Below are 19,404 nucleotides of genomic sequence, written 5' to 3'. Positions count from 1 at the left end.
ACAATATCACAAATAGGTCAGCAATAAAAAATTGGAAAAGCATTTTCTGAAGAAACTCATGTAGTGGGAAAAATCACCATATAGGATTATTCTGCTCTGAAAGTAATGCCTAGTATGTTTCTTGTTGCTTGAAAACAATGTTACAGTTCTTTCCATTATTTTTTAATGCTGTTAATAGAGCGTCAACTTGTAGAGTTTTAAAAGTTAATAAAAACTTCATTAAGCAATGCAGGTGCTTTCATAAAACTGGATATTAATATTCCACTGCAGGCTGTGAATGACTTCAGTATAAGTTACTTTTTCCCTAGACACTTGATTAAATTTAAACACCTGCTCAATATGGTCAGAAATGAGCGTTGTTCAGCTCTGAAACTCGAATACAGCCATGGCCATGCAGTCAAGAAGTATTCATGGGTCTGGGCAGTGCTGACAAAGGAAGGATTTCTGTGTGCTCTCTGGACATAAGATTCCTAAATGACACCTATGACTGTTGTAAGATATCTATCATGTTATCTTTGGCATGCTTAATACTTTCTAGTTCTCAAATTCCATTTCATTGCTGGTGTTTGTTGCTGTAATTGATAGCCCCGACCCAATCTCATCATAGAGGCCTCACCAGCGACTACAGCCTTTACAGAGCACCTAGTAGGTTTCTTGCATCTGGTACAGTTTCGGTAGTTGCTAGAGGTGCAGGTGGCTGCAAAACATGTTGGAACTGCTGCAGGAAGGCTTCAGGGTGAAGGGGTACTGATGTTGTAGATGTCATCCCAGTTGCACTCAACCTCTTGAAGCTTCAGTAGCTCTCTTAATGGTTCCTTTGGGGCACAGAACTCCCCACACCATACTAGTTTAATGGGAATGCCCATGCTTCAATGCTTCCCAGATTTTGGTATGTCACACGAACCATTATTTCTGGTCGTACCATGGTTTCACAGTACAGATGATGCCAAAGTAGCACTGGTGATTAACCTGTCAGTTGTCACCCTAACACTCCCATCAATAGAGAAGGCTTTTCAGAATCACGACAGAAGGCTGATATGACCTAGAAAAGTGCAAGCGTTGGAAGCTGTTTAAAATACAAGTGAGACCAGTGGACAGTGCTGCAATTCAAAGGACAGATTCTGTGAGCTGGGTCTGGGTATTACATGGAAGCTCATCGTGCAGAGCTGGGTGCAGTGTGCTAGGTAGGTCTCTGGGCTTTCAATCATGTAATGTTGCAATTAAGCCCATGCAAGCTTTCAGGCTCCCCTTATATATACTTCATTAGAAGAAAAATGGCTCTCAGATCTTAGATAAAAGTAGAAAAGAAGTAGGTGTCTCTAACATCTGAGCTATTAGACTGGCAATATGTCATCAGAATATCTGTGGAACTCAATATGAGAAATATATCTAATTTACTAAGGTGACCAGGTAATAATAAGAAAGTATCCCATCAGACCAGTTATGTTTTGGATGTTTGATCATGTCTGTAGGACAATTCAGTGCTCTGCTACCACTTTAATTGTATTAGTAGAAATGTGTTTAATTCAGCTGTAAAAATATACTCAGAAGATACTTCTTCAGGAAATGCAGATGAATGTGAGCAACATAAAAAAGCAGTTCCAGTGTTGTCAACTCTAGCTTTAGGTTAGAAAAGTACTGTTTTGTAGGGTCTGTCACAAAATTCTTCATTTATATTATCTGTCCAGAGGGACTGAAAGTGGCTTCAAAGATTCTGGCAATTAAAGGATGCACTATATATATATATATATATATATATAAATCTGCTGGTGTTTCTGTGCTTCAGCGTTTTTTATATATGCCAGCTCTCACAGCTGATTGATTAAGATGTTAAAATTAAAGTCTGTTTTTAAGCATTTGCTAAAGAAAGAGACAGAATTTGTTTGGGCGTCAGTTGTTCCGGAAACATTTGAAAATCATAAACTGTCTTTCATATACATTCTCATACTGTTATATCCCAGCTTCTAAAATTTTAGTATTTTAGAAAGCACTTTGATTATAATTTAGGAGTGGTTTTCTCTCAGATGGTGAATTCTCAAGCCATGATTTCATTTGTTCATCTTCCTGTTGATCAACAAAAGCAGAATATAGTTATAGTATTAGTAGCAACAAATACTTTTGAAGGAACCAGGTTCCCCATTTTCTCAGGGAGCATGACAATTGGTGTTTGTAGCAGAGATTAAATCAGTGTTAAACCAGACTGAGTTTATTTCCATCTTGCCGCCTTCCATACGCAAACAGGAAAGGAAAGCTCATTGTCTCAATAGTTACTAGCTTCTTTCTTAAGCCCCATACCTCTACAATAAAACAAGTTAGTTTTCTATCACTACAATCCATCCAATCTCTGACCTTTTAATTATCATGTAAAGGATTCTCCTGCATGATTTATTAGCCTGCTAGTTAACTCAATACCTTTGACTGGATTCAGGTTCCTATGGCTGGCCTATTATATCTGATGGGCAAGGTAAATACTTCGGAAGGTTCTGCTCTCTTCAGGATTCTCCGGACAAGTTATAACCCTGCATTAGCAAGAGACTTTAAAGTCCTTCCCAGCCAAAGGGTGACCTACCCAGATGTTTGCTAAATCAAATGAAATTTGTGCTGTCCCTTGGTACGGTATATTTTTAAACTTTACTGTTGACCTCGCATCTTCCAAAACATGAGAATTACTTTTGTCATATGTAAAGGCACTATTTCTTTTTAATGTTTTTCTCCATACATACTTCTTTAAAAGTTTTTTTTTTTTTTTTTTTTTTTATAACCCATTTCTTTTTTCTTTTTTTTTTTAGTATTGTTTCAGCATATACCCACATCTTGTAAGGAATGTTAGTTGCTATTTTCCTGTACGCTACGTGCAAGCAAATGGGCAAATGAGTAAATGAAACTCTGGATGAATGTTATGTTATTAATTGTTATAAATGACTGTCCCTTCTCACAGAGCTTTCATGTATCATTCCCAGTCATTCAGCCAACACTCTTTATTATTTGCAAATTACCAGGAACAGCATCAGTTCTCCTTCTAGTAGATGCCCTCATTTCAGATACTTCCACATCATTCAGACCTCATATCAAATCCACTAAAATTTGTAATCATTTTAGAAAATAGAAGGAAGTCCTGTAGCACCAGAGCAGACAAGCAGTCGGGTTTCCCAGCCTTATCAGTAGAAGAAAAAGCTACATCACTGTCAAAACAGCAGCAGGCATTATGTCTACTGAGAAAACAGGATGTTTAATTTGTAAAGTTCTTTGCTGTTTCAGTTTCAATCAAGGCATGACCTTGATTTATTTACTTCTTCCCAAGTCTGTGGTGTCTTACCACCATCTTTTAAAGCCTTACTGGTAAAAATCTGTTTCTTGAGAAAATAACAGCTCCACTCCAAGGTGTGGTAGATGATCATCCAAGCTAAGAATTGCAGCAGGCTCTGTAAAGGTGAGGTGATGGTGTTTAGCGGGATGCCAGGGATACTCTGTGAAGCTACAAAGACTACACATTCCCTACTTTTTCCATCTTGAGCACCTAGAGAAGTGGCAGCTGCTTTTTTTTGTTAGCGGGCAAGAAGAGCTTCCATTCAAAAGGAAATCCTGGGAGATGTAGGCTTAACCCCAAAGAGATGACCAGGCGCGGAAAAGGGTGGGTTTGTGTGGGTATGCCAGAAATCTTTTGGCTTCATAATTCTCCTGTCTGAGCCCTTTTTACAGTACTCCAGTATCTCAAGAAACTATAAGGTGGAGAAAACAGTGACCTAAGACATAAACACATAAATAAAGTGCATTTAGAGTGAAGATAGAGGGTAACTAACCTTGTCTTTCTTTCTGTTGCAGGGTGGTAATAACGCAGGTCATACTGTGGTTGTTGATGGGAAAGAATATGATTTCCACCTGTTTCCTAGCGGCATCATTAATCCAAAGGCAATTTCTTTTATTGGTAAGACAAATTTGGAACTTACTTAATGAAGTAATACTTCAGGGCAGCTAGCTACAACCACAGTTTATAGTAACAAGCAAAGAAAAACAGAATTCACTTTAGCTTCAGTTGTTTGACTTTTCATTTCACTGCTGCTTTAATATAAAGTAATTCTACATTGTCTGCTGCTAGAAAACAAGCTAAGGATCCCCCTCTTTCCATCATGTTGTCCTTTCTTATACTTTGTTATAAGCTTGGATCCTGTCCTCTACTTCTTTTTTCCTGTCATAATTCCAGAAATGTAAATGCTACACTTTGAGAACACAGAAAACAACTAAATAGGCTAAATAAATATTATGTATCCCTGGCATCCGCTTGTTGACATTTTAGAAATAAGCCCCAAGATACAGGGTTCTCCTTGGAAGGTTGAAAAAAGATTATTTATATACATATATTTGGTTCACATTGCAAACTGTTTAAGCTGATGTTACATTTCACTGTAATGATATTTGATGCAAATAGCATCACTAAAAAGTTTGTTTTGCTTACTGGGCATTTACCTCATATTTAAGTGATAGGCAAACTGAAAGCCTAGACTTATCCAAAATTATGATCCTTTCCAAAAGAAAAAATGCATACAAAATGTGCAAGAAATGAGTAAATGAGTGTATTTCTGTGAGTCACAGATCTGTAATTTGTTTTGTTCCATTTGATAATTTCCAAATGGATGTTGGAAATATATGAAACTTGTTTGGTTTTTTTTTTTCATTCTGCTAAGTATGGCATACTATTTGGCTTTCCAATTTACTCTCTTGTCAAGTAGTAAAGAGTGTAACTAAGTTACCCTAAATTTAGGCAGAGACTGTTTGCAGATATTTCTGTTCCCAAGAAGGAAGTAGCAGCTGTTTTCAGCCCACTACATCATTAATCCTCCACATCTCATCAGTTCTGTATCGCTTGTGGATCTTAAATTGTAGCTCAATAGTAGGGAAGAAGGCATTGCTAATGTATTACAGCTCTGGTTTGAGCTGGGTTTGAGATAAATACATGAATACTGAGGAAAATTTAAATACTGTCACACAGACTTGTCAGTATTATAAGGCTGCAGACTTCTTTGAGCTTTCAGCAGTGAACAATGGCAACTGAATTCCTTGTTCAGAGTCCACCACAAACAATGAAAAGAATCTGCTTAAGTCAGCTGACTTCGGATCAGGCCCTATGTTCAAACTTGAAATCAGCAAGTTCTGTTCTTTCTGATCTTAGCAGACTTGCAGCTGCTTACCCAAAGTGAAGATTTATCAAAAAAAAAAAATTGCTCAAGATCACATAGTGAGAAATGTGAGAAACTTAGTCGTCTTTTTTAAATAAAATTTCAGACATCGAGTATTTGCATGCCTTGCATCTAAGAATGAGCATTTTATTGCTTGCTTTAAAATAAATCTTTTGTGTTCCCAAAGGTAATGGAGTGGTTATACATTTACCAGGCCTATTTGAAGAAGCTGAAAAGAATGAGAAGAAAGGTTTGTATCAAGTAATTTAACCTTGCCTGACATTGTCAGCCAAGTTGAGGTTTTTTATTAAGCCTTGGCTTATAACCATAAATATTCACCGCGATAACATTCTGGATTTTAAATAATGAAGAGAACAGTATTAAAAATTGTGTTATAGTCTTCAAAGAGATTTTCAAAAGTAATATTTTCATGTGTTTTCATAGCGATATGTGACATTTTAAACTATATCAGATAGAAAATAAAATCCTTAAGTGTGTTGCAAAGCTTCATTTTACCTCAAAGGGTAATGATTTAACCAAGAGTTTCTTCGTCCCTGTTTCCCCAGGTGAATACAAAGTCCTGCTTTGAGCAAGGGTTTGGAGCAGATGACCTTCTGAGGTCTCTTCCATTTTAAATTGATCTATGATTCTTTATGTAAACTCTCTATTTTCTAGGCACAAATGGAGTTTGCAAGTTGCATATAGCAAGTTAAACGAGGATCTTATTTCCTTATATACTAGATTAATATTTTCAAGAAATGTGTTTAAGCCATAGCATTCTGGTGTTCAAGAAGAACAAATAGCTTAGTCCATACCAGCATGGGAAAACTGAAAAAAGAAAATGTAAAGCTTGTTACCAAAAATTTGAGAGTCACTTATGTTTTATTAATTTTGTCTACAGTATTCTTGAGAACCTAATTAAACTAAGAAAATAGGTAGAGGAAAAACTCAAAGTAAATCTCCAAGTTTGACCAATCTGTGCATCTGAAATCCTACTTAGTTTTTTTATATACTTTTTTTTTTTTTTACAGGTTTAAAAGACTGGGAGAAAAGACTGATTATATCAGACAGAGCACATATAGGTAAGTGATGATTGAAGGGTAAAGAAAGCTAAGCAACCATTTTAGAGTTATGGTGGAATTATATTATTATTCTACAAAGCAGGCATGCATTTCATCTAATACGTCTTCATTCTGTTATGCATCTGAAATATAACAGAATTTGTACCTACTAAAGAATGATGCTTCACATGTTTTCATAGTACTGGCTTTGTTTTCACATTAGAAGTCCTTGAACTATTGTTAATAACAAATTGAAAACAAAATTAGTTCTGAAATTATAGATGTCTGTGATTTAAAGAATGTTTTTCTCCTTTGGTCTGCAGTTATGTCTGTTTGGTTTTCCATTGCAGTGTTTGACTTTCACCAGGCAGTAGATGGGCTCCAGGAAGTGCAACGTCAAGCACAAGAAGGAAAAAAGTAAATATTTTCAGTACCTTCATATCATTATTAATAATTTGGAAAACAGAAAAGCAATATATCTATAAAGAGCCTTGCTGATTTTATTAATTTTGACTATATTCTGTCCCTACTTATTTTAACGTATGAATTCTGAGGTATTACTGAGGATAAAAATTCTTACTTCAATTTCCTAGTTCTCTACAACATATAAAGACATTTTCGAATTCCTAACAAATCCTCTAATCTCATTTGTGTTAAAGTGATGCTTCCAATCCTCTTTAATATCAACTAGTGATGCTTTTTGAATAAGGTCTGAAGTGTTGGCAAGATTAGATTACACACTGGTAATTGTTTACTGTATATTCAGTTATACTTTGTGGAGATGTTTCTATTTTAACCTTACACAGTATGTAACTATTCATAATTCATTATTCTTGTTTCTGAAAGAACAAAGGTTTATGTGAACACACTATTTTTCTGCCTGTTAGTCTCCTATTAATGTTGATCCCATTGGACAATTTCAGCCAATCATAACATACAGAGGTCTCAAAATTACTATGTTTCTAAAATACACTTGAAAATAGGCATGCAGATAGGAAAGCAGCTTCATTTTTGTCCTCATCAAGGTAAAGGCTGTAACAAGAGTTCACAGGGATATGCATGGTATAAATAATGATTTGGATGGAGTTTTACTCAAAAAGACTATTGGAATCAAAGCCATAGGAAACAAGTTTAATCGCTCACAAACTGGTTGTTTACAATATAGTCTGTGCTGCAGCTGTGACAATGACATTTGTTTTCTTTCCTTTTTAGGAAGGGACTTAGTAGTACTACAGGATAGCCTAGTAACCATTCTTGCTTTGTTAAAATCTGTATATACACACACACTCTAGACTCAGCTTGTTTCAGCCAGACCCAAGGCTTAATGATTTTCTGCATACCATTAATATTGGCAATATTTATGTAAATTCACTGAAGCGTGAAAGTTGCTTTATACTGACTATTACAGAATGTTTCTGATTGTTTTTTTGTCTCAGAACTTCTGCCCAGTATATAGCACACTGAAGAGCTTTAACAAATTAATTAGCATAAAAATATTTTTGCATATGTTAATACATGTTAGGTTTTTGGTTTTGTTTTTGTTTTTTTTTTCAACTAGTATTGGCACAACAAAGAAGGGGATTGGACCAACATATTCTTCCAAAGCTGCACGAACAGGTCTTCGAATTTGTGACCTCCTTTCTGACTTTGATGAATTTTCTTCAAGGTACAACTATTTTCATTTCTAAATATTATGTTAGTCATATATTTTGGCAGGCAGGTTTACTTTTAAGGAGCTGTTTATAAAAGTGTCTGAATTTTGTATATAAATTGTCTAGAAGAGGAAGAAACTGGAAAGAATGTGTGTGTATTTTCTATACTTCTCTGAGTTTTTTGTCATTTAAATTATAGTTTTATATGTTGGGAAATGCACTGGTTGAGGTATCAAAGTTCTGTGTATTTTCTCTATATAATTGCCAATGTATACAGTGTATAATATAAACTCACATCTTGACAAAGGGTCTATGAACAGTAACTTAAAGACTGCTCTTCATAGATACAATTTTAAATATTTTACAGATTTAAAAATCTGGCACAACAATACAAGTCAATGTTTCCAACATTGGAAATAGATATAGAAGGACAACTGAAAAAGCTAAAGGTAAGAATATAGCACCTAATATTTGTTCAGTTTTGAGTGAAACTGTAGAAAAAAATATTCTAAATTGAAATTAGAAAAGAACTAATTATTATTCAGTGAATTATTATTACTGTTAAACTAATTAATTTAAATGACAAGTGTATATGTTAAGGAAATATATGTTGTCATTATAAAACTTTTTTAGTGGAAGTAACTGTTTTGTAATAGAATGTTCTTCTGTTGTGGAAATTAAAATACATTTTATAGTGGATGTAATTATTATTCCCATACAATGTTTTTCTTTTTAAACTCCAATAACTGTGTTGTGTTAAAGTAGTCAAGCAAATGCAGACTGATGTAGGCTACCTGAAAGACTTCCATACTTACTGAAGAATTGCTTGTGGAAGCTGAGTTTCAAGATCCTGGTGTTATTTATAAAAATGCATTTTTCTTATTAATTCAGAAGAGCCACTGCTAATACATCTTCAGATATGTAAGAAAAAGATACCGAAAGAATATCTCTTAACATCCCCAGGTTTTGTCTGGTACTTGTTCAGAGCTAATACCATTCCTTTAAAGATATTTTTTTTAATATTCATGGGAAGTGTTTTGTTTTGTACTGTTTTTCCTCTGGAGCTTGAACTATTTCTAAGTCCCAGTCTCTATTATTAATCAGTGTGTCTAGTCCATCAACAAAATGAGGTAGGTATACATCATCTCTGTGAACAGAAATGGTGTAGAAATTATGGCATTCCAATGCCAGAACAAACTGTGTTTTCTTGCATGACTGGTTCAATATATTAATTTGTTTTTAGTATACTATAAGCTAATCTTTGAAATTTTCAGATAAAATACAGTTAGTGAAGCTGGTATATTAGGATTTATCTGTATGTTTTGTCTTTCAAAAGCAATCACAATGTTCCTTCCAGCCATTCAGGTAGTATTATATGGGAAAGTTGACATTTACACTCAAATTTGCAGGGATATGCTGAAAAAATAAGACCGATGGTTCGAGATGGTGTATATTTTATGTATGAAGCTCTTCATGGCTCCCCAAAGAAGATCCTTGTTGAAGGAGCCAATGCAGCACTACTTGATATTGACTTTGGTAAGTTAAATTGTAAACTCGATTTAACTCCTAAGAGTCTAGTTTTATTTTGATTTGTGTTTATATCTTCTTCGTAAACAGTAGGAAAGTAGAGACACAAAATAATCTTTAATAGGATCAGATCTCCCAAAAGTAAAACACAGTAAGACCAAGATTGTATCATTAATAGGATTAAATGCCGACGGTTTAAATATTGATTTTTACTGAAGTTTTATTCCAGCGGAGTTGAAATTTCACTCTTAGATATTCTTGCTTTATCACTTCTAAATGGTTGTGCACCATGCCATACAGCTAGCCCACTGCAGAGCTGCTGAGAGTAATTCCTTTGCTGTGGAGAGAGGATTAAACCAGTGCAGATAACCTGTAAGCCTAGTTTCTTCAGTTAATCTCTGCTCTGCTCTCTTACCAGAAGTCTAATTAAACCACTTAAGTCTCCACGGAGGAGAAACAAAGAGCTGGAGAGATGCTCTGATCCAAAGTCACAGTGTGTAGATCATGACTTCCCTCCTAAGGTGTAGAAAATTTTGCAGCAGATAAACAGAGCTACTTGTGTAGGGCACTGGGAATGTCAGATTGTGACCTTTACACCAGGCTGTCTGTGGATGTTGCAGAAATACTTTCTGTGATACATAGGGCAGTGAAAAAAAAAAAGAGCTTTACACAGCAACAGCGTCCTGTAATAGATCGAGTGTCTGATGGAAGTAGTACTGAGATGCTTTTAAATTTCTCCCTTGTGAGCAGTCCTCAATGAGAGCTGTGAAGGATGAATGCAGAATATCTTGTGCATTGGAACAGATCACACATACTTGATACCTCCTCATGTGTAAGAAAGTAGTACATTTTCTAATTTGGCTGAAGTTCTTGATCAGTAATAACATGTTCATACAAAAATGCCAGGAAAAGTCCGCTATTTGACTGGAAAAAGTCATACATCGGGGGGGGAGGGGGTTGTATGTGGAGCCTTAGAAATCTAAATACATATCATTCACTATAGGAGGAAGCAACTTCGGAAAGAACAGCTTAATTTGTTCTCTTAGGGCAAAATGGGGGCAAGTAGTAAGGGATTTACCCTCCCCTTTGACTACTTTTGAGTTCAGCTTTAAAGCCAAATATACAGATGAAAACCTCCTTGAAAGGAAAACCTTCTCAGAAAGGCATGTCAGTCTTAGTTTCTTTTCATTGCTGAAACAGGACTGTGCTGTTTCTGTTTTTCTGACAGGCACGTATCCTTTCGTGACTTCATCGAACTGCACTGTAGGTGGTGTATGCACTGGACTTGGCATTCCCCCCCAGCACGTTGGTGATGTGTATGGCGTGGTGAAGGCGTATACTACTCGGGTGGGAATTGGAGCCTTCCCCACTGAGCAGATTAATGTAGGTTTACTGTTACAGAATGTAATATATACAGTTGCCAAGAAATAAGTTCAAGGGGTAAGGGTATACTGCCAAATAAATAAGCTCTGTAACAATGCTAGGCTGTTGCAATCATGAAGACAGGAGTTGCCTGATAAACTTCAGGTATTTTTCTTCAGAGGAGAGAAACACAACTGTGGTGACGTTATTTTGCAGTGACAGTTCTGTTGCAGTGAACGATATGAAAACAGATTTCATCATTTTATGTAGTCTAGTTAGGTGCGTTTCAGTGGGTTTGTTGTACACTGGAGCTGTCAGTGCATCTCAGGAAAGCTTAAATTACAAGATAGAATTTATGAGCTTAACAGCCTTTGTTCCATATGATTTACTGAATAATTTTGGTGTGTGTCAGCCAGTCATGCACAAATTCATCAATAAAAAGAGGGGGACAGATTTTGATTCTTTTAAACTCTCTATTATATTTTCATTATCATGAAACCAGAAAGCTCAGGATATTGATTAGAGCCATATACACAGCATTCTCCAGGTCAGTGATCTGAATTTGATTTAAGGTTGTAGTCACTAAAATCCATTCTCTAATGGCTGCAAATGAATTGATGGTATCCTTTAGTTTTATAGATCATTAATGTGAAGTTTTCTTAATTTTTTTTTCCATGTTGTAAAAATTGCCAACCCAAACGGAACAGTTGACGTTCTCATATTGCGGTAGAACCTAGGAGCACTAGGCATGAACAAAGCATCTGTTATCCTAGACATTGTACAAGCACTGGTCTGTCCTAAACATGTACGGTCTTGCCTCTGAAAAAAATAGATGCCGAAAGACAAGACTGAGAATGTAAATGCAAGCTCATAAAAGAAAAAAATAGTTATATTAAATAAATATATTGGAAATGCTAGTGATGGAAATATAAACATGTTGTGTTTGAGGGGCTTTACTCTCCAACTAAGTCACATTCTAAGAAAACTTTTATTTCATTTTTTATATTCTTTTGTTTTTACACACACACACACACACAAAAGCCTTGGGATTTAACAACTGCATTTTTCTTGCTATCTGCCTGTATTTGTTTATATTTTCTTTTCTCGCTGTATTTGTTTATATTTTCTTTCCTTGCTGTTCTTCAGTAAAATACCATCATCATTCTTTCTGTCTTCTTGTAGGAAATTGGAGATCTTTTACAGTCCCGTGGCCACGAATGGGGAGTAACAACAGGCAGAAAGAGACGCTGTGGCTGGTTAGATCTTGTCATTTTGAAATATGCTCATATGATCAACGGATTCACTGCGTAAGCATCACAGATTTTGCGCTACATTTGGAAGTGATTATTTTGTGCTTCGCAGAATAAATATGTAGGTAACATTAATATAAGTCAGTAAAGTGTTACATTTTAAGCAATTAAATAATTCACAGCGGGCAACTGAAAATTGTCTTAATGATATAATAATTGTCAGTGGGCAACTGAAAATCATCTTTATGCTAATAATAATTTTATCTCCTTAGATTTTTTTTTTCAAATTGAGTGATTTTGCATTATAATGAACATGATTTTTTTCATACATGTTTTCACTTTGCTTACATCAGATGACCAGTGTAGTTTGGATTGATACAACAGTTTTTGCACAAATTGTTTGCTCTAGTATTCTTGATCCAGTGCTTTCTTTTTGACTTATTTAAAAAAAAAAAAGGTTTTGAGTTTTGGTTGGCTCTAGTGGATCAGACTTGTACGACCCATTCTCCATCATTCAGACAAATTACCTCTTTAAGTAAAATAGGTGGGATCACACAGTGTACAGTAGCTGGCACAGCTCAGACAGGTTCATTTACTGAGAAAGATGTGTTCTCGTATTGTATTATAAATACTGCTTTTAATGGTCTGAGCTTTTATTTTAATTGGGACTGAGTGACTTATTTGGTTGACGAAATATATTTTCAATTATAAAATAATTTGAATTGATGTTTTAAAGGAAAAGTGGCTGTTTAAAGGAATTGGTCTAGACCATAATGCCATCAGGCTAGCTTATGGCAAATGCTGCTAACTATAGTGAACCATTTTAATTTAAGACTGAACCATTTTAATTTAAAACTGATTATCAATCTGTATTTTCAGAAGAAGTTGCATTACAGTTGTGTTCATATAAGGTGTAGACTTACTCTTTGCATTCAGGCAAATTTTCATGTATGCAGATATGTTACTTCGGGCATTTCAGTATTTTATAATCTGAGACTTAACTGGTATTGTTTATGCTGCTAGTGCTGCAATGAAACAATACGTATAATGATCTTTGTTTATTAATTTATCAGAAGGGTTTTTTAAATCCCTTTTTTTGCTTGAATTTATATTTTTCTTTTTGTTAAAACAGCTCTGGTTTATGTTGGAATATTTCTTAGGAAAATATTTCCTTTCATTTCAGTTCTGTACAATTACTTCACTTACATCAACAAAACTGTTATGTCTGGTAACTCTGACACTTAAAAACAGGGGAGACAAAATCTTGGAAAAAAAAAAAAAAAAGCTGAAGAACTGACTCTGTGTTGGTTCTTTCCCCAAAGTTGGTCTTGTTTAATCATTACATTCAGCAAATACTTACTGGGCACATACAACATGGGCTATATGTGCATAAATTTGGCCAAATCCTTCTCTATTCATGATCAGTCAAGGCCTGGCATATTCTTTCTAGAGGATTTGACTAGTTTTAAAATGCAGTTTTATTCTGATCAGTGACTGCTATGATGTCTTCTGGAGGTTCCATTTTTGTCTTCCAATACGCTCATTCAAAAGATGGAAGAGGTTCATTAAACTGATGACACTGATAGCTCAGACAGAGTACTGGAAGTCAGACTGAGATCTTCCCGACTGTACTGAATACAAGCATAATCTGGCATCTAAAACCATGTGAAGTCTGTTTTAAAAGTGTAATTTAGTAAATAAGCTTGTCTTATAGTTGTTGTGAATTGGGAAGAATAACAGAATTAATTACTATTGGTGACGTAAAGTGACGTGCCAATGTACACACCCAAAAATCCAGTAACTAGCACTTCTACACAGTCAATTGGCATTTTAATGCACTCAACTGAAAACTGTGCACCTGTATGAGCAGCCAAGCATTTGGAAATGCATCTTAGTAACTCAGTCATGTATTCAGCCAGAGGCATGAATTCAATTAACAATGTTCATATTTGTGTATTTTCTGCTACTGGGTTGTCTGAGTTGGATCTCTGAATACAGAGCTGGGGGGAAACAAACAAACAAACAAAAAAGGGCAGAAGGTATTGAAGAGGAAGATGACTGAAATATTCATCATGTGTATGACTCTAACCAATGTTTTTCTGTGCAGCTTGGCCTTAACAAAGCTGGATATTCTTGATGTCCTCGATGAGATTAAAATTGGTGTTGCTTACAAATTGGGTGGAAAAAGAATTCCATATTTTCCAGGTATGTTATTAAATGTCTATGTTCATTTTTCTCTTTCCTGCCTGTTAAGTTGCATATGTTGGGAAAGACCATCTGCTTCTTGAAGTCAGGCTTGATTTCTTTATTGCTAGACCTTGTTGTAGAAATTGTATTACTTGTGTGTGCGCAAATCTGAACCAAAATGGGAACAAAACTTTGAATAAATTTTTTTCTCAAGATTACTGCTGTAGTTTACTGACAACATAGAGGACATCTTAAGGTTTTGACAAGAGGAAACTGGATTACTGGGTCCTCTTGAATCAAAGTTATCTTCCCAACTAACAGAAATTAATCTAAATTAAGAATGATTTAACTAACCAACCAGTAAAAATCCCATGAGTTTTTGTTTGTTTATTTTCATTTATCTATTTTTAAATGTTGTCAAAAAATCTTGTTGGTCAAGAACCATAGGTGTGCTCTGTTAAGGTGGAGTAGCTAAACTCAACTGTGCTGAAAATTGTTCTCTCACAGCTAATCAAGAGATATTACAGAAGGTGGAAGTAGAGTACGAAACAATGCCTGGGTGGAAGACTGACACAACTGGTGCACGAAAATGGGAGGACCTCCCACCCAAGGCCCAGAATTACATCCGATGTGTGGAAAACCATGTTGGAGTGCCAGGTAAATCTTTCTGCAGACGTACACGTGAGGATGCCACAGTACACAGAAAAAACTATGTCAATGCACTCAATTCATTAGTCAGGGAGTGGCCTGATTTGGGCAAGAGGTAATGGAAGTGTCCGTGGTTGGGCTGATGATGGTAAATGACACCTTGCCAAGAAGGTACAAAGGGTGATGTTCTGCAGGCTGCAGTGCTGCAAACAACTCCAAGGTGCTGCTGACAAGAATTTAAGCAGAGGAAAGATGAACGCATTGTTCTTGGCAAACTGCTGCCTTCTGACAGGGAAAACTTAGGAATCTCTGCACCATGCTTCAGTGCGTAGTTAGTCTAATGTGCTTCCTTTACTAGTCTTCCTTTTGCTTCCTGCACTGCATCGCTGTTTGAACGTAGACCTCTCTACTTTTAATTTTTGTCCGTCTTCCACACTTCTCAGTGTAAGGAGATAAATGCGTAATGGGTACATGACTATTTAGCCCAATTCTTCCACTTGGGAAAATTAGAATCTTAACAGGTGTTTAGCTATACATTGTATCACTCAAGATAATGAGAGTTAAACCTGCAACAAACAGGCTGGACCTTCTCTTAGGTCTTCCATCTTCAATGTTTTAATTATTTTGTGCATTCTGAATACAGTATGTTGTGCATCTAGTCTGGTAATTCAACAGAAGTAAAGTGATTTTTGGATGGTAAAACTTCCTAGCAATGTGTTTCAGCACAGAGTTGGCTATTTTGTTTTGAAGCATAATAAAAAAAAAATTACCATTCATTCATTGTATTTACTCTCAGTAATTCTTCTAATAGATGTTTTTTTCCTCCCTAGTCAAATGGGTCGGAGTTGGAAAATCAAGAGAGTCAATGATCCAGCTGTTTTAAACAAAGGAAGAACTTCAGTGATGAGAAGCACAGTTCAGCGTTCATCTGTTCCTTACTGCTGCTTCTTCAAATGGAGACGCTGTGTAAAACCAACATGTTCTTCTAGGAATGGAATAGAAACAAAATACGTATTCTGCATTGTATCATTTTATTTATCTTAAATGTCTCAGTACGTTCACTGTAAAATCTACTTGGTGGCCATCATCAAAAAAAAGTGCATAACAAAATAAGGAAAATATATATTTTAATTTGAGCCATGTTACTATTTGAAAGACATCCAGAGTTATTCCTTCTTGCTGAAGCTGGTATTAAGCCTTTTCCAGCAGTTACTGGGTGACTTTAGAATTGTAAAGATTGCATTTATTCTTCAGGTGTTTAAAGTCTGTGTCTTTAGATTGGCAGTAATAAAAGAGACACTGTGTACTTAGAGTGTAGGATTATATAGATTTTCAATTTATAAAATACAGTAAAGTTAGGTAGGTATTTTTGACTGCACAAAGCAAAGCAAATACAATTATCTATAATTTTTATATAACTATTTTTTTAATAGCCCACTAAAATGTATGGAGAGAAGCTAAAGTATTTTTATCACAGAGCCTATTCAAGTACCTGAAGTGACATCTGCAGAGGGGCCAAGCTGGAGAAAGTTGACCTAATAATTCTTTCAAATACCCTGTGTACTAACAGGCAGTCCCTGTGGAGACTGTCAGATGTGCAGTCTTCATTTTATGCAGTAGGTAAGGAGTGAATGAAGATGGAGGAAAGGTCCTCAGGGTACAGAACACATGGGGAGAGTGGAGCCAAAACAACACGTGTTTTCTCAGTGAACCTGAGATATTTCTTCCTGCTAATGCAGTGATTGTCATTTCCAAAGTTTTACTGGAGTTATCTGTTGAGGAACTTGGGACTTGCGGCTCTGTATGGCACACTTGCTTCCACAGCTCCAATGTTTCCAAGAATAAATCAATGCATGACTTAATGATGACTGCTGCAGTATTTACACCCCTCACACATATTGACCTTCCTCAGCAAAATGTAATACCTAATAATAGAAGGGGATGACATATGGCAGCCAGGGTTCAGACATGTAGAAGCCGTGGAGAAGTCCCCAGAATCTTCAAGAAGGTTGGATTTCTTTGTGGAACTTCTATAATGGCTATATTGCAAGAGCTCTCAAAAAAAGACCTACCTCTTGTAGAGGAAAAAGAATACGCTAGAAGCTGAGTTATTCCAAAACTGGAATTTTCAGAGTAGTTGTTTCTTTTCTATATATGTCTCAGAGAGCTATAAAAATATTTTTATATCATTCCCTGAGGCTGTGGAAAAAGGCATCACAACCAGTAATGTCATTATGTAATGTGTGAAAATAATCCCTTTTCTGTGATAGTAACTCAAAGGATACAAGACAATAACATTCTTTGCATCAGAGAAGGGGAGAAACAAAAACCTATCTTGTGTAGCTCATGTTCAAATCCATTTGTGTTAAGAAACAATTGCAAAAGTACCAGTGTAAGCACATAGCATGCGCTTATTTTAACTCTTTACAGATGTGTTGCTGCTGGTAGGGCAGAATTTTTACACCTTCTCACTGCAGTACCGTCTTGTCCTACCCAGGTCACCACAGACTATGGCTTCATGCCTTAATCAAATGCTTAACATCTAATAAAAAGATCCCAAAGTTGTGAATCCATAATTCAGCCCCAATTCCTTTGTTGGTCTTTGACAAGTCATTTAATTTCTATTACCGTTTTGCAATCTATAAATTGGCAATTAGGAAAACTTCCTCACCTATTTTACACTATGTTTCAGATGTCTGTGGGACAAGTCCTGTAGTCCTTGCTCTAAAATACGTGAAGAACCTCTAGCCTTCATATTAATGAGTGCTCTTATGAAAGAGCAATGAGATTTGTGACCTTCTTTAATGTTTGCAAAGCACTTGTGAAAGGTGCTTGGTAAGTACTAATTAGTACAAGCACTGTGAAATATATGTCATTTATATGAGGTAATTTAAGCATAAGGATGCTTGGAGATGCGGTAATTAAATTTTGTTTTCATGTGGCTTAACCTTGTGACATTGGCCTACTGGATGGTCTAGATATATTCCTTTTCTTGGCCTCATTTTCACAGGTGTATTTGTGTTAGGGATGGACACTACATTTAAGCTTTATTTGATTTATAGACTAAGTCCACAACAACTAAGAAGCCACTTGGTGCACTGAATAACTGGATTCAATCTGAGGGAAGTATTTGGCATATTAAAAAGAATAAATAAATAATAAAAAACTACAGTTTTAACCTTAATTTTCACAAGATTACTCTCGTTTGCCTTATCTTTCACTTTCCAGTATTTTTTTCCATTAAGTCTCCATTAGGTGTACATTGCCTGTAGTTCCATTCGAGGTTTCTTCAGAAACACAGTGATGTTGACAATGGACTTGATACAGTAGACAATTACCCTGTGATTTACTCTTTTGCAGTAAAAATATCATGCATTTCATTTCATAGCATTTTTTTTAATGAAATTTTACTCCTACTGAATTTCACGTGTTGTCATTGAATTAGATGTGAATAAGTTCAGTTTTTTATTGAAAAGCTCTCTAATCTACTGAGTGACATAATGCTTGATTAGAACTCTTTAAATGTAAAGCTGTTTTCATTCGGGCTGTTTCCCATTATTTGTTGGATTATTTTGGATTGTTTGGAATTTCATTTTAATAACAATCACTGTGATGAATTTGACTTCTTCTTTCTCCCCAACTAAATGCAGTAATAATGACTGAAATAGGTTGATGCATCATCCTGTTAGATATCGTGATGGAAGAATAAGGGTAAATGTCTACCAAAACAACACAATTTGTTGGAAAAATTAAAGTTTTTAAAAAGCAGCAACTACTGATTCACTCATGCACATTAATATAGTTGACATATTTGCTCACACTTACCCTTATAACATGGCCTTCTTAGTCAGGTGTGTGCTTCTAACACGTGCAGTATAGGATTTTGAAGCTTTTGTAATTTTTAATTTGGCTTTCTATGGTCTGACAGTTCTGGCATGATGCACTTTATAAAAGGAAAGAAAAGCATTTCCATAGTAATGTGCAAACTATGCTTACATCTTTCCCTCTATGCAGATTTTTCAGATGAATTTTGGATCCACACCTGTTATTTTGTCCTGGAAGACACATTAAAATCAATTTGAAGTAACAGTGCTTGCTCTCTCTCTCTCTCTATCTCCCTCTCTCTCTCTCCTTTTACTTTTATAAAACGCACTTCATACAAAAACCTGGTTCAGTATTTCATGGATTCTAGAAAATAACTAGCAGCACTACTGAAAGAATGGATATTTTCTTTCAGTCTATGAGGAAAAACATCTCAGTATTTGGATTTTTTTTTTATTAATTACATGTTCTATAAACTTTATCAGACTCCTTTTCAGAAACTGGGCAGTGATCCACTTTTACTGATGCAGGGTCAAGGTTAGTCCTCTTCAGTTATCTCACAGGGATGAAGAATGGTTTTACAATAAAAACATTTCCTTTCTGCATCGATTAGGAAACGCACAAATGTTCTTTCTGTAACAGATGGCTCAGAATAACTCAAGTGAATTCCATCAACATTCACTGTACTAGAAAGGAATGGCAGATATCAAATCTACAGTGT

At 35.6% G+C, this 19,404-nt stretch overlaps 1 protein-coding gene across 1 annotated transcript in view; it reads left to right on the top strand.

Moving 5' to 3' along the window:
* LOC118157414 (adenylosuccinate synthetase isozyme 1 A) overlaps positions 1–18,948 on the top strand; it is a 28,637-nt gene extending 9,689 nt beyond the window's left edge. The window contains exons 2-13 of the mRNA XM_035311724.1: positions 3,823–3,925; positions 5,362–5,424; positions 6,206–6,256; positions 6,586–6,652; positions 7,794–7,901; positions 8,255–8,336; positions 9,297–9,423; positions 10,643–10,797; positions 11,959–12,083; positions 14,134–14,231; positions 14,721–14,870; positions 15,692–18,948. Of these exons, the coding sequence (XP_035167615.1) occupies positions 3,823–3,925; positions 5,362–5,424; positions 6,206–6,256; positions 6,586–6,652; positions 7,794–7,901; positions 8,255–8,336; positions 9,297–9,423; positions 10,643–10,797; positions 11,959–12,083; positions 14,134–14,231; positions 14,721–14,870; positions 15,692–15,744 (1,182 nt within the window). The 3' untranslated portion in view covers positions 15,745–18,948. The remainder of the gene's footprint in view (positions 1–3,822; positions 3,926–5,361; positions 5,425–6,205; positions 6,257–6,585; positions 6,653–7,793; positions 7,902–8,254; positions 8,337–9,296; positions 9,424–10,642; positions 10,798–11,958; positions 12,084–14,133; positions 14,232–14,720; positions 14,871–15,691) is intronic.
* Positions 18,949–19,404: the final 456 nt, after the last annotated feature.

Source organism: Oxyura jamaicensis (genome assembly GCF_011077185.1).
Source record: "Oxyura jamaicensis isolate SHBP4307 breed ruddy duck chromosome 5 unlocalized genomic scaffold, BPBGC_Ojam_1.0 oxy5_random_OJ106518, whole genome shotgun sequence".
Lineage (NCBI taxonomy): Eukaryota > Metazoa > Chordata > Aves > Anseriformes > Anatidae > Oxyura > Oxyura jamaicensis.
The sequence above is the reverse complement of the archived record's forward strand: the minus strand, read 5'-3'. Positions and strand labels throughout refer to the sequence as shown.